The sequence below is a fragment of the Pelobates fuscus genome, chromosome 2, assembly GCF_036172605.1.
Source record: "Pelobates fuscus isolate aPelFus1 chromosome 2, aPelFus1.pri, whole genome shotgun sequence".
Lineage (NCBI taxonomy): Eukaryota > Metazoa > Chordata > Amphibia > Anura > Pelobatidae > Pelobates > Pelobates fuscus.
The window spans coordinates 214,783,444-214,798,556 of NC_086318.1; the positions used below are offsets into that span (position 1 = coordinate 214,783,444).

Genomic DNA, 15,113 nt, shown 5'->3' on the forward strand with positions numbered 1-15,113 from the left:
TGTTGTTGTTGATTTGTTGTAGCGGTTATCTTCCTGTGGCTGTATATGTAGAGAGCTAGATAAAAGGTCTACTGGAACACTGTATATTGGAGCCATTACTGCTCCTAGCTGTGCAAATATAAGTGCTGCTGGCTTGCTGCCAAGGGATCCCGTTGTGGAGCTGAGCAGGGGAGTATAAATATTGTCCTTCTCCCCCTCCGTCTTCTGTGCTGTGTGTGGGGTCTCCCTTGTTAGGTGCAGTCGGAGCTGAGCGCGCTCTGATAGTAGAATAGGATGCGGCTGCTCACATAGAGGTTGAAAGTAGATGCAGCCGCTCAAAGGGAATGAAAATAGATGCGGTCGCTCTCAATGAGCCTGTTTGTGGTCTGGTTCCGATCTCTCCATCAATCCTACGCGTTTCGTGAGCCTGCGCTCACTTCATCAAGGAAAATAGTGGAGTATGGAGTGTCTGGGAGAATCTGTTTTTATAGGCATACAATCCTAATTTCTTAAAAGTTTTTTCAGAAGATTTGGGATTTATAGAACATATTTGATTTATATAATGCTACAGTACATTTTATGAAATAAGTTAAACACATATTGCAAGAAGATAATGAAATAAACTAAAAATTACACATACATTTGTTTAATCTAAATAGCAATCCAGACTATCTATGGTTAAAGGAACACTATAGTCACCTAAATGACTTTAGCTAAATAAAGCAGTTTTAGTGTATAGATCATTCCCCTGCAATTTCACTGCTCAATTCACTGTCATTTAGGAGTTAAATCACTTTGTTTCTGTTTATGCAACCCTAGCCACACCTCCCCTGGCTATGATTGACAGAGCCTGCATGAAAAAAAATGGTTTCACTTTCAAACAGATGTAATTTACCTTAAATAATTAGGGATTATTCTAGCTTACAGTGAACGAATAATCTAAATTTTATTAAAGACAGGAGGCGAATATTTGCTTATCTTTCTTTACTGTAACTCCCAGCAGCAAATAGCAGCAACTAGAAATAGTTAACAAGTTGTAAATAAAAATTCAACCAATCATAACATATCATACAACAATATAGTGCTATCAGACTCCTCCCACTTCCTCTTTCTTGATGGTGCCGATCAGTGATAGAAGTAGTCAACCATGTAAACTTGAGATTGTGGAACTTGAATTCTGGTGTACGAGCAATCAACCATGTAAACGATTAGCCAACAGGTACAAATGAACTTCACACTAGGAGAGAAGAAGAAAAAGTTCGTGAAAGTATGGAAAAAACATAAACACGCACCTAGGTGGTAGTTCTGGTTACTTGATAAGTTAAACCATGGGTCGTCAACCTGGTCCCTACCGCCCACTAGTGGGCGTTTCAGGATTCCAGGTGGGCGGTAGGGATTTTCAATTTTTTTTTTTATAAATTGGGCAGGCGGGCGGGCGGGCGCGAGCCGGCGGTACCACTGTGACTGGGTACCGCCATCACCACTTGCGGCCCCGGCGGCAAACCGCCGGGGCCGCATATGGAGGGGTCCATCGGGTGGCCCATGCTGTCAGGTGGCCCATGCTGTCAGGGCCACCCGATGGATGTGGATTGTGAGGGGGCCCGGTCAGCGCTGGGCGCTTTAACAGCGCGACCGGGCCCCCTGTGATGACATCAAATCTGCTGGGAGGAAGTGATTCCCCGGTCACTCCTCCCAGCATACAGAGAGCCGCGCGGGAGGAAGGAGGAGGAGGGAGTCAGAGTTGGAACTCTGACTCCCATGCACCTGAGCCACCACTGGACCCCAGGGAAAGTCACCCTCCTGCACCTTAAAGGTAGGAAACAGGAGGGTGACTTAAATATAATGTGTGTTTGTTTGTGTATGTGTCTTTGTATGTATGTCTTGTGTGTGTCTTATGTAAGTGTCTTGTGTGTGTATGTCTGTATACATGTGTCTTGTCTTTGTATGTATGTCTTGTGTGTGTCTTATGTGTGTGTGTATGTCTGTATATATGTGTGTCTTGTCTCTGTATGTATGTCTTGTGTGTGTCTTATGTATGTGTCTTGTGTGTATGTCTGTATACATGTGTCTTGTGTTTGTATGTATGTCTTGTGTGTGTGTGTCTGTATGTGTGTCTTATGTATGTGTCTTGTGTGTGTGTGTATGTCTGTATATATGTGTGTCTTGTCTTTGTATGTATGTCCTGTGTGTGTCTTATGTATGTGTCTTGTGTGTGTGTGTGTGTATGTCTGTATACATGTGTCTTGTCTTTGTATGTATGTCTTGTTTGTGTCTGTGTGTATGTCTGTATATATGTGTGTCTTGTCTTTGTATGTATGTTGTGTGTGTGTCTTTGTATGCATGTCTTGTGTGTGTGTTTGTATGTATGTTTTGTGTGTGTGTGTGTGTTTGTATGTATGTTTTGTGTGTGTGTGTGTGTCTTTGTATGTATGTCTTGTGTGTGTGTGTGTCTTTGTATGTATGTCTTGTGTGTGTGTGTGTCTTTATATGTATGTCTTTGTGTGTGTGTGTCTTTGTATGTATGTCTTTGTATGTGTCGTGTGTGTGTGTCTGTCTGTATATATGTGTGTATGTATGTGTCGTGTGTGTGTCTGTCTGTATATATGTGTGTATGTATGTGTGTCTGTTTCTTGTGTCTGTCTGTATGTGTCTTTGTATGTATGTCTTTGTGTGTGTGTGTGTGTGTGTGCCTGTCTGTCTGTATGTGTGTCTGTATGTATGTGTGCCAGTCTGTTATAGTGGGATACCTAGCTCAGCCTTCCTACTGGGCATTGCTATAAGGAAGGTTAAAAAAAAGGGGGAAAAAAGGTGGGGAGGGGAATTGAGGAGGGAGAAGAGGGGAGCTGACGCACAGATGAGAAATCATATTATGCGCAAACAGAGAAGTCGTCTGAATATCACCGAAAGAGGAGACCTTCGTTTGTTCCTTACAACCTCAAGGATCTCATTAATCACTAGTAAAGGTAATTTCAATTTACTTTATTGTTTTCTCATTAAACTTTTTATAAAGTTAAAAACATTATAAACATGCATTAATTGCAAATAAAAAGATAAATGTACGTACATTTATTTTTTTTAAAACACCCTCCTTTCGAAAAAAATATTCCGCACTTGCGCGAAAACTGGTGGGCGGTAAGGAAATTTTTTCAACCAAAAAGATGCATTAGTGGGCGGTAGTTAGAAAAAGGTTGACTACCACTGAGTTAAACCTTAGTGACAAGTGTGGTACAGTGTTACAAGCCAGAGTAACATTAAACTAAGTGTGCTAGTATTACAAAAAACCAGAGTAACATTAAACTTATACTTACATGAACCATTGTGAGAGTATATTCGTGCAATAGCAATAGGAAAAACTTACCCAAAGAGACTTACCCTGGGATGGGTTCCATAATGAACGAAGGGAGGGAAAATATTCGCCTCCTGTCTTTAATAAAATTTAGATTATTCGTTCACTGTAAGCTAGAATAATCCCTAATTTTATGGCAAGACAGGAGGCTTCATATTTGCTGTTTTAACGCTCTTGAATGAAAGAAGAGGCCGCGTGTGACGTAGGTTTAAAATAAAAAGTTCGAAAAGTTGATTCTCTTGACCAATCTGCGGCGGATAGAATATCTGCCAGCGAGCTGCCCGACTGGAAGGCAGAGGATGCGGCTGCTCCTCTAACGGAGTGAGCACCAAACGTTTGGTCGATCCCTGCTTGGGTAAGTAGCCATCTTATCCAGCGTGCGATCGTGGGTGAAGAGACCGGTTTGTGGGGTCTAACGTAGGAGACAAACAGAGGTCCAGTAGAAGCACGCAGTGAGGCCGTGCTCTCCATGTAACAGCGGGTACACCGTGCTATACAGAGGGACGGTCTGTCTGGAAAGTAGGGGTAAAAGACTGAGGAGGAGTTAGTCTTAGTACGTCTAGTAATAGTAAATTTGACACCGTCCGGTGCGAAGGTCACAGCATGAAAGTCAAAGGCCCGAACGTCCGAAACTCTGCGGAAGGACACCAGGCACAGGAGCAGGGCCAATTTCGCAGAGAGTTGGCGTAGGGATAGAGCTTCGTTAGACGGCCAGGAATCCAACAGCTGAAAGACTTTAGAAATATCCCAAAAGTTGGAGTATTTAGCCGCAGGTGGCCTCGTCAATCGTATGCCCCGTAGGAGTCTGCATACGGATGGGTGTTTCCCAACCAGGGAATGATCAACAGTGTCGTGGGCCGCCGAAATGGCAGAACGAAAAATGTTAATCGTCCGATATGATTTACCCTGGTCGAAAAGGGATGATAAAAAATTTAAAATTGGTGAAAGAGGTGCTGAAACGGGATCAAGGTCCCTCTCCAAACACCAGCTGACCCAAACTCGCCATGCGGCGAGGTATGTCCGTCTGGTTCCTGGAGCCCACGAATCCCAAAGGAGCGTCTGAGCAGTGCGTGAAAGTCCCGCGACATGCCAGGCTCCCCGGAAACTGTCCAAGCTACCAATTGGAGGTGGCCCTGTAGGGCGAGCGGGTGATAGTTGCCCGTTGGGTTCCTGAGAACCCGGGGAGAGCGAGGCAGTAGGATTGGATAGTCTACCGATAGTTCCAGGAGGGTCGGGAACCAAGTCTGAGCCCTCCATAGAGGAGTGATTACTACTATCTTGGCCATTTGCGCCTTGACCCGGTGAAGGGTCCGCTGGATCATCGAGAAGGGAGGGAAAGCGTAGGCTCCTCTCCGCGGCCAAGGTTGTAGAAACGCGTCGACAGCTAGAGACAGAGGATCTGGTAGCCAGCTGAAGAAATCGACTGTCTGACGGTTCAGACGGGATGCAAACAGGTAGAGTGTGAGGGGTCCCCGTAATAGATGAATATGGTGGAACAGGGAAGTGTCTAATTGCCAATCGCTGGCATCTCTCCAGTGACGCGAAAACCAGTCTGCGACTAGGTTGTCGGGTCCTGGGAGATATTCCGCTCGGATGGACAGGTTCCTGTCCAGGCAAAATTGATATAGATCTTTGGTGAGATCGGACAATAGTTTGGATTTGGAGCCTCCGAGGCGGTTTACATACCGCACTGCAGAGATGTTGTCCATCCGAAGCACTAGGGAACAGTTGGACGCGTTCTTGGCAAAGCTGCGGATCGCGAAGGATCCAGCAATGAGCTCGAGACAATTTATATGGAGTGCTTGTTCCGAAGGGGACCAGAGACCCCCTGTGGAGGTTCGGGCGCATGTGGCACCCCAACCCAGAAGGCTTGCATCGGATTCCAGGATAAAATCCGGTTGAGATCCGAAGATCGCTTTCCCATTCCAGGCTTCCATGTTGCGGAGCCACCATTGGAGTTCGATGAGAACTTCGTCTGTCAGGGATATGGCTTGGTCGTAAGAGATTGAGCGATGCAAGTAGGAGGTTTTCAACTGTTGCATTGCCCCGTAGTGTAAAGGCCCGGGAAATATAGCCTGAATTGATGCGGACAGGAGTCCAAGAATGTGAGCAAGGTCTCGGAGCCGAGGCCGTTGCGAAGAGAGTAACTTTCGTATTTCTCTCTTTATGTTTTTGATTTTTTGGTAAGGCAGCTGCAAAGTCGCCTGAACTGAGTCTATCTGAAACCCCAGAAATTGGACTATTTGAGAGGGTTCCAGATCTGATTTCTGGAAATTTATAACAAACCCGAGGTTTTGAAGGAGAGCAGAGGTCATGTCTGTGTGTTTGCGGAGCAAATGTCGGTCTTGGGCCATAATCAGGATATCGTCTAGATATATGATGGAGTGTACTCCTTGGGAACGGAGTAGAGCTATGACCGGTTTCCTTAACTTGGTGAAACACCAAGGAGCTGAGCAAAGTCCGAAGGGAAGGCAGGTGAACTGCCAAACTTCGCCTTGCCAGAGAAATTGCAGAAAGGCACGATGACTCTGTGCGATAGGGACCGTGAGGTAAGCGTCCTTCAGATCGAATCGGGAGAACCAATCTCCCACGCAGAGTAGGTCTCTGAGAAGATGGATACCCTCCATCTTGAAATGGCGGTATGTGATAAATTGGTTCAATTGTTTTAGGTTGATAATAGGACGGTGTTCTCCCGTCTTTTTTTGTACTAGGAAAATATTGCTGATGAAAGTTTGTGGGAAGGGCGAAGGCTCGATCGCCCTTTTTTCTTGAAGTTTGTGTAACTCCGAATTCAAAATTTGTTTGTCTACTCGCGACATCTCGAGAGGTGTCGGATGACCGTATTGAATGGGGTGTGTAAGGAAATCTAACTTGAAACCCCTGACTGTATGAAGGATCCAGTGATCCTGAGAGAGCAGTTTCCACTGTTGGACAAAAAGGGTTAGTCGACCAGCAATTGGTACATTTTTGAAATAAGTAAGGTCCATTACCTGAAGCAGTGCGTCCGCGCAGGGATGCAGAACCACGTCCTCGGAAGGAGCCTCTTGCATTGAAGAGTTGTCTGTGGTATGGTCGGGTGGGTCCTGAAGACCAATAGTCTGTGGGGCGGGGTCTGTAGCCTTGAAAGGCTGCCCTACTGGTAGCTCGACCCCGAAAGCGACCAGCTCTCCCATAAAAACGGCTAGATTGGGACCTAAAAACCCTTCGTAATGAGGATTGGGCTTTATTTAGGGTTGTAAAAACCGAGACATGCTTAGAGAGGTCTCGCATAAACTTATCGCCGAACAAAAGACCATCGTCTTCTGGCCCCAATTCCTTTGAACTTAAGTCCACCAATTTGGCATCAATCTTATAGAGTGCTGCTTTCCGTCTCTCTACCGACATTGCCACATTGGCGTTACCCAACAGGCAAAGAGCTCGTTGAGCCCATTCCCTGACTGTGTGTGGGTCAAATTTTCCGCTAGTGAGTGCCTCATCTGCCAGAATTATATTATCATAAAATTTATTATCATAAATTTAGTGAAGCAAGGTGCCCTTAAAGCAACAAGCATTTATTAAAGAAAAGTATTAATATACAAAATCTTTTGTTTAGAATCAAAAATAAAAGACAATATAATAAAACAATGAATTAGAGTAAGCAGTGTTATTGGAATAGACTCACCTGGGAGGCAAGCAGCAAAGAAAGAGGAAGTGGGAGGAGTCTGATAGCACTATATTGTTGTATGATATGTTATGATTGGTTGAATTTTTATTTACAACTTGTTAACTATTTCTTTGCTGCTGGGAGTTACAGTAAAGAAAGATAAGCAAATATGAAGCCTCCTGTCTTGCCATAAAATTGTATCTCAATCTCTAAATTGAACTTTAACCACATACAGGAGGCTCTTGCAGGGTCTAGCAAGCTATTAACATAGCAGGGGATAAGAAAATCTTAATTAAACAGAACTTGCAATAAAGAAAGCCTAAATAGGGCTCTCTTTACAGGAAGTGTTTATGGAAGGCTGTGCAAGTCACATGCCGGGATAAACAAAGGGATTTAACTCCTAAATGGCAGAGGATTGAGCAGTGAGGATTCAGGGGCATGTTCTATACACCAAAACTGCTTCATTAAGCTAAAGTTGTTCAGGTGACTATAGTGTCCCTTTAATATTTGTATGCATTTATAAAGCTACTAATTGCATAAGATGTCTTCACTTAGTATAATGCAGATATTTATATGCTATATAGTTTCTTATACATAGTGCGATTTGCACACATAATTATTGTTATTAAATTGAATCCTTGTGAGGAAAGCAAGTTTTATTCTGAAGTGTAGCTGACTTAGAAAATGTTTTCAGTTTGGCTATTTGTTTACCTTGAATTTAAAATTGACTTTGATTTCCCACTTTCTTGAATAACACTATATGTTTATCAAGTCTTGCCTTGTCGAAATCTTGTAATCTGAGCTATGAAATGAATACAAGCCTGTTGATTATTTAATGGGAACAACTGTTTTAATAAGATTGCAGATGGACAAAGAGACCTGATCAATTCCTACAGTGTCAAGAAGAGGCATTTCATTGGCAACACAAGCATGGACGCTGGGCTTGCTTTTCTTATGGCAAACCATTTACGAGTGAAACCAAACGATTTAGTATTTGATCCTTTTGTTGGAACTGGTAAGTACCAGGAGACATTTCTCGCATGTTGCCATTCCAATGACAAGCGAATTATAACAGGCCTAGCTGGGCTAGCTTCCATTTATGAACTCATTATATCTGTTAGGGGTGAATCAGCATTATTGCCAGGTACAAGGCCACTACTGATAAAATGATAACAAAAAATTGTGAATGTTAGCAATGGGATATGTAGTTAAACATTGAAAGGAAATTGTTTCAAACTTTTATTGCTGATTTGAGTGATCTGTAGACGTGTACATTAGCATTTCACTAGTTGTAAGTTATCTTTGTTTGGCTAAGAAAATTATCATAAAGGACATTTATAATTGTGAAATATATCATTTTTAGTTGGGGGCATTTGTTGACTGTTTCACCAGTTTCCTGTATAAATTAAAATATACCGTTGTTTACAGTTGATTCTGTTCAGGGGGTTGAATAATTTCGAGACTAGAGAAGTCATAATAAGTTGCATTTTCAGTTGAATTCGGGGAAAACACTTGAAGCATTAGTTGTGTAGGGCTATTTCAATTGCTTGTGTTTGGTTTCTCAATTCAAACAGCTAAAAGGCTAAAAGTCTGCATCACCCCATGTTAAGTAGTTATATTGTTTCTGGGTGACTGGGCCAATGCAAGAAGTGAAAAGTTGCACAAAATGTATGAATGAGAACTTGACAATAAAACTGATTTTCATTGGTGGTTGAATATTTTCAAAAGGTACGGCCTTTCAGCTGTATGCAATGAACAAATCAGACAAAGCAATTGAAATAGCTCGGCACAATGAACGCTTAAAGTTGTTTCCCCAAATTCAACTGAAAATGCAACGTTATTCAAGTTGTTTATGCAAATTATTCAACTCCCTGAATATTCCCTTAAAGGACCACTATAGTGCCAGGAAAACATACTCGTTTTCCTGGCACTATAGGGTCTCAAGGTCCCCCCCTCCCTTAGGGTCCCCCTCCCGCCGGGCTCAAGGGGGAGGAAGGGGTTAATCCCTTACCTTTTCTCTCCGCCTCCTTTCCCCGTCATCGGCTGAATGCGCATGCACGACAAGAGCCGCGCATGCATTCAGCCAGTCTCGTAGGAAAGCATTCTCAATGCTTTCCTATGGACGCTGTCGTTTTCTCACTGTGATTTTCACAGTGAGAAGCGCGGAAGCGCCTCTAGCGGCTGTCAATGAGACAGCCACTAGAGGCTGGATTAACCCTATTATAAATAGCAGTTTCTCTGAAACTGCTATGTTTACAGCAGAAAGGGTTAATCCTAGATGGACCAGGCACCCAGACCACTTCATTAAGCTGAAGTGGTCTGGGTGCCTATAGTGGTCCTTTAAGGACACAACTTCCATCGTCATCTAAAGGAAGTCCATGCTGGTAACCCACAGGGACTTCGTTTCTGTGGATTAGAATTGGTCCGGAAGGATAGACGTAGGGGTAACTATGACCGCTTTCTGAGACAACGGGAAAGTTTTTGGATTTTTCAACTTAAAACACTACACCCAAAAGGTCTCAATGAAGGATTTTCTTTTGCCCCCTTTATCTAAATATCCTAATTCATGTATCCTGTCAAGTTATTTTGCAAACTCTACACTGTTCACACTATGTAAATACCCTGCATATATATCTATAAGTTCATTAGTTTGGTTTAAAATTCCCTTTTTCTTATTTTATTTCATCTAAGGTTAATCTTTATTAACCCTCTAACAACAACTGTCAACACAACACGTCCATTCAAACAATTTCTCCTAGTTTCTCTGCATGTTAGAATGCTTATTACTTCTTTTCCATTTATAATGAACATTTATTTATGCCTCTTTTGAACTTCCAGTTCGATCCCTAATCATGGCAACTGTATGCCTATTATAGAATAATATCGTCCTGTATACTAATTGGATGTACTTTGGTTTACATATTGTAAATTCTTTACAGCCCTTTTTAAGTACTTAATCCATCCGTTCGTTTATGTTGGACGACTTTTATATCTCTATAAACTTACAACAGGGTCCCAATATTGCTATCTGTACTTAGTGTTTGAATCAGTGTCTGATTCATTCCAGCACTTGTTTTCCCGTTTAGGGTTAACTGCAATCTAGACCATGTATCAATTGAAGGGATTACCCCGCCCCCTCCCGTCCGTACGGACTTTCCGATTAGACAGGGAGTTCAACGTCATACTGGGGGGAAGTCCTAAGACTCATTTAAAAAGAGGCGCCATCCACTCTGTAAACGGCTCTTGACAAAGGCGACTGGTATCGCCGAAACGCGCGTTGAGCAGCTCACCATGAGCGGATTCATCTTTACCTTTTAAAACTTCTTTGTTTGGACAATTCTGGGGCTGTGTCATCTCTATGATCCTGAGCACGTTCAAGACCATTTGAATATATATGAATATATATGTATGCGATATGTACAAGATGCTAGGGACTCCTACCCCCAATCACATTTAGCTGTTTAGGCATCTAAGTACATATTGTTACATCTTTCATTTTTATGCTTTCCTATATGATTGAACATGGATTTGCATATACCTTCTGCCTTAACAATTAAGATTTGCTTTTTGCACTGAATTTTATTTATGGCATTTAAAGGTATATTAACAGTTTGAACTGCACTTGTAACCCAACAGCTCTTAAATTATCTCCAGATATTTTCACATCGTGATATATATCGATTGTATATTCTAACGAGATATTTAGAGCCTGTTTTCACATCTTTGCAAGGGATAAAAAGTTTTATGGCAATTTAAGGTACAACTATATTGTAATCTACAGCCTTTAAGCCATCTACAGTTTTATACCCTTCACAACTGTACCCTTGTCTCATACAACAAGTAATATCTAAAACAATCTACCTAAATATATACTAAAGTATTATTGTATATATCTTTGGTGTTTTCTGGGTATTCTATCGTATTTATATTTTGCATTTTTGGGTATACATTTTTGCAGTTTCCACCACTTTGATACAAAATATAATCAGACGCTCTAGCAACTGTTGCTGCACACTCTGTAATCTTGGTCTTTTCGACACAATTATTCTAATGGAGTATTCGGCATATGTTTGAAGCCACACTTATATCTCCTTAGCCCTTGTGTCCGCTATAAGCAACAGCCAGGCATAGCTATGACCCGTACCCCACTAGGTCCTCTATTTTAACTTCACATCTGTACATATAATCACGTTTTTGCTTTCTTCCTCAAGAGGGACTATTAAAGAGTTTTTTGTTTTGGCTAACTGCATGCAAAGACTCCCTCTAGTGGGTACCTGCAGCACAAGCCTTTTTGTAAATTTAAGGATATAAGGTCTATTTGGAGGGCAATCCGTGTTTCGAGTTGCCGACCAGTAGCCTCTTTCTTTCTATAGTTGTAAGTTATCTTTGTTTGGCTAAGAAAATTATCATAAAGGACATTTATAATTGTGAAATATATCATTTTTAGTTGGGGGCATTTGTTGACTGTTTCACCAGTTTCCTGTATAAATTAAAATATACCGTTGTTTACAGTTGATTCTGTTCAGGGGGTTGAATAATTTCGAGACTAGAGAAGTCATAATAAGTTGCATTTTCAGTTGAATTCGGGGAAAACACTTGAAGCATTAGTTGTGTAGGGCTATTTCAATTGCTTGTGTTTGGTTTTTCAATTCAAACAGCTAAAAGGCTAAAAGTCTGCATCACCCCATGTTAAGTAGTTATATTGTTTCTGGGTGACTGGGCCAATGCAAGAAGTGAAAAGTTGCACAAAATGTATGAATGAGAACTTGACAATAAAACTGATTTTCATTGGTGGTTGAATATTTTCAAAAGGTACGGCCTTTCAGCTGTATGCAATGAACAAATCAGACAAAGCAATTGAAATAGCTCGGCACAATGAACGCTTAAAGTTGTTTCCCCAAATTCAACTGAAAATGCAACGTTATTCAAGTTGTTTATGCAAATTATTCAACTCCCTGAATATTCCCTTAAAGGACCACTATAGTGCCAGGAAAACATACTCGTTTTCCTGGCACTATAGGGTCTCAAGGTCCCCCCCTCCCTTAGGGTCCCCCTCCCGCCGGGCTCAAGGGGGAGGAAGGGGTTAATCCCTTACCTTTTCTCTCCGCCTCCTTTCCCCGTCATCGGCTGAATGCGCATGCACGACAAGAGCCGCGCATGCATTCAGCCAGTCTCGTAGGAAAGCATTCTCAATGCTTTCCTATGGACGCTGTCGTTTTCTCACTGTGATTTTCACAGTGAGAAGCGCGGAAGCGCCTCTAGCGGCTGTCAATGAGACAGCCACTAGAGGCTGGATTAACCCTATTATAAATAGCAGTTTCTCTGAAACTGCTATGTTTACAGCAGAAAGGGTTAATCCTAGATGGACCAGGCACCCAGACCACTTCATTAAGCTGAAGTGGTCTGGGTGCCTATAGTGGTCCTTTAAGGACACAACTTCTGAAATAAAAGGGAATCATGACTGAATATTTCCGTCATGTGTCCTTAAGGGGTTAAAATCCCTCACAAAATATGCAAAACAGGTGTCTCAAGCACACATGATGCAACTAAGCAAGGGCTTCATTATTTGCACCGGGTGTGCTTGAGCTGGAACACTTGAAATACCTGAATTGGCACTCACTGTACGTTATGCTCACTGTTGTGACTATACCCAGCCATTATTCTTGCAAAGGGGTAAGCAAATAAACGGGTATTCTAAGCTCCGTAGCCACTACATCAAGCTGTAGCGGACATGGTTCCAGGAGTCCCCTTGCATCATACCATGTTAAGTTTTCATTCGGTTTCTGGTTCACTGGGCCAATGCAAAAAGTGAAAAGTTGCACAAAATTTACAACTTAAGCAATTTTGAGTGGTTGGACTAGTGACAGTGGGTGGGACAGTGCTAGGGGGCGTTTGTCACTGTAACCACTACAGTACTTGATGTGTTCCTTTTAATAAAAAAAAAAAAAAATCAGTTTTTATAATTCTACATCATTTTAAATGTCATAGGCATGGCTTAAGTCTGTAGTTGCTGTATTGTCACTTTTAATTCCCCATGCATCTTTTATTGTAAATTGTGTGTTTTAAAAAGAATCCAGTAGTGAAGGAGAAAAAAAAATAATGCAGTGGCACAATGCAGTTTTTTTTTGGTTTTTTTACAGCCTCTAGGTGGCATTGTTGTATTACTGTTGTCATACTTGTCTACGACCATGCCAAAGTAAAAAGGTGAAACACTGCAAAATATTATAGGCAGAAAGAATTATTACCTACTGTTGTATATGTCTCCTTGAAAATAAAACATTTAGGCATGCCAAAATCTATTTTATTATTAGTTCTAATCAGTTAAATTGGAAAACCGAACGTGCAGAATATTCTTGGAGGAGATCATTTCACTGCAGCTGAGCAAAACAACCGTTTTACAATCTTTTCTCCAATCCATTCCACTGTTACTAGGGAAAGCAATCAAGCTGAGTGGGGCCAAAATACTATCCCTCCCTTTTTAGTGTTGGTTCTAATATCTAGAAATCCTTTCAATTTGTGGTAACATATATAAAACATACATCTAGGATTACAGTGAAGTCAGCAGTTTATTTAATATATGTTTATGCTTTCCATTTGGCCAATAAATTATATCCCAGATAACCAATAATAAGCTTATTTTATGAAAATTCTAAAATATATTACCTACTAGTTTTTTGTTTTGTTTTTGTGTGTGTTTAGGGGTTATTTTACTAGTGATTCAATACTGGCTCAACACTAAAAGCATTCCTTTAATTGGCTTAGACAGGTGTAATGGAGATAATTGTAAGTTGCAGAATGCGGAGAGCCCCTTTCTCGACTGTGTTAATGCTGGACAGCTCTTATATATGAAACCTATGATCACTTTAAGAACTGGTTGTATTCTGACTTCATAATAATGTGGTCATTAAAACCATGTTTCCAAAATGGAAGACCCACTTATTTAACAGTAGCTCGGTTGATCCCAAATAACAGTCATTATCTGCTCACACATTGTGTGACTGGACTAGACTGTGATTTCTGCAGAAAGATTTGGTGGTCATGAAATTATGAAATAAATAATGGAATATATTCCTTGGGGAACGCATCAATGAAGTAGCCGTCGGGTAGTGCATTATGTTTTTATTCATAAGTCTCCAAATCTGCTTCCTATAGGTGGTCTTTTGGTGCCATGTGCTCACTTTGGGGCTTATGTATGTGGCTCTGAAATTGATTACAACACAGCCCATGGTTTAGGTAAGTTTTAGAGTCCTTTAATATTTAAATCAGACCTGTCACCTGAAACCGCCATTTGTTATTGAGTCCTTTCTAGAAAGGTAAAAAGAAGAGAGAATGGTGTTTATTACTCAAATGTTGTACTTACTCGTACACAGAACACACATGCCATACAACCTACCTATACCCATAACTCCTTCACACAATGCACATGCTGCTTATCCACATAACATGAACAGAGATGTTTCAATCATTCCTTTTGGGGAATAGTATGAGCAATTACTGGTGCACTGAACTTAAAGGGATACTCTAAGCGTCAAAAAAACTTTAGTTTAATGATGCAATTTTGGTGTATAGTACAGGCTATTTCAGTGTGTTTACTTTGCAAATTCATTTCTCCTTCTCTGTTAATTGAACTTCAATCACACACCAGAGGCTGCAGGTAGTTGACATGAACTTCTAAAATAAACACACTATGTAATCAGACCTCTTTCTCAGGGAGGTTATGTGAGCCTCAGCCGCCAATATAGGCGTGACTAGGGCTGCATAAAAAAGTAATGTAACTCCTAAATGGCAGATAATTGAGCAATGCGATTGCAGGGGTATGCTCTATATACCAAAACCAATTCATTAAGATTAAGTTGTTTTGGTGTTTATAGTGTTCCTTTAAATAACATATCTAGAAATGGTAGAATGTGATTTTGAGGTTAAGGAGATGTCCATTTATATCACTGATAGGCACTGCCTTAAATTTAATTCAGAATTTCCTTACAATACAAAAACATTGGTACCATGTAGTTATCTCCTACTCCGAAAGGATGGAAACCACTGGAATGGATGTTAATGTATTATTTTAGATTAACAATGTAAATCATAGTGGAGTCTCTATTAGACGAGCTTTTAAGACAGGACAATGTTAAGGATACACTAGCT

General features: G+C 41.2%; 1 protein-coding gene across 1 annotated transcript in view; it reads left to right on the plus strand.

Annotated features, from left to right (window-relative positions):
• TRMT11 (tRNA methyltransferase 11 homolog) overlaps nt 1-15,113 on the plus strand; it is a 51,633-nt gene that overhangs the window by 13,619 nt on the left and 22,901 nt on the right. The window contains exons 7-8 of the mRNA XM_063441164.1: nt 7,827-7,983; nt 14,121-14,201. Coding sequence (XP_063297234.1) covers nt 7,827-7,983; nt 14,121-14,201 — 238 coding nt within the window. The remainder of the gene's footprint in view (nt 1-7,826; nt 7,984-14,120; nt 14,202-15,113) is intronic.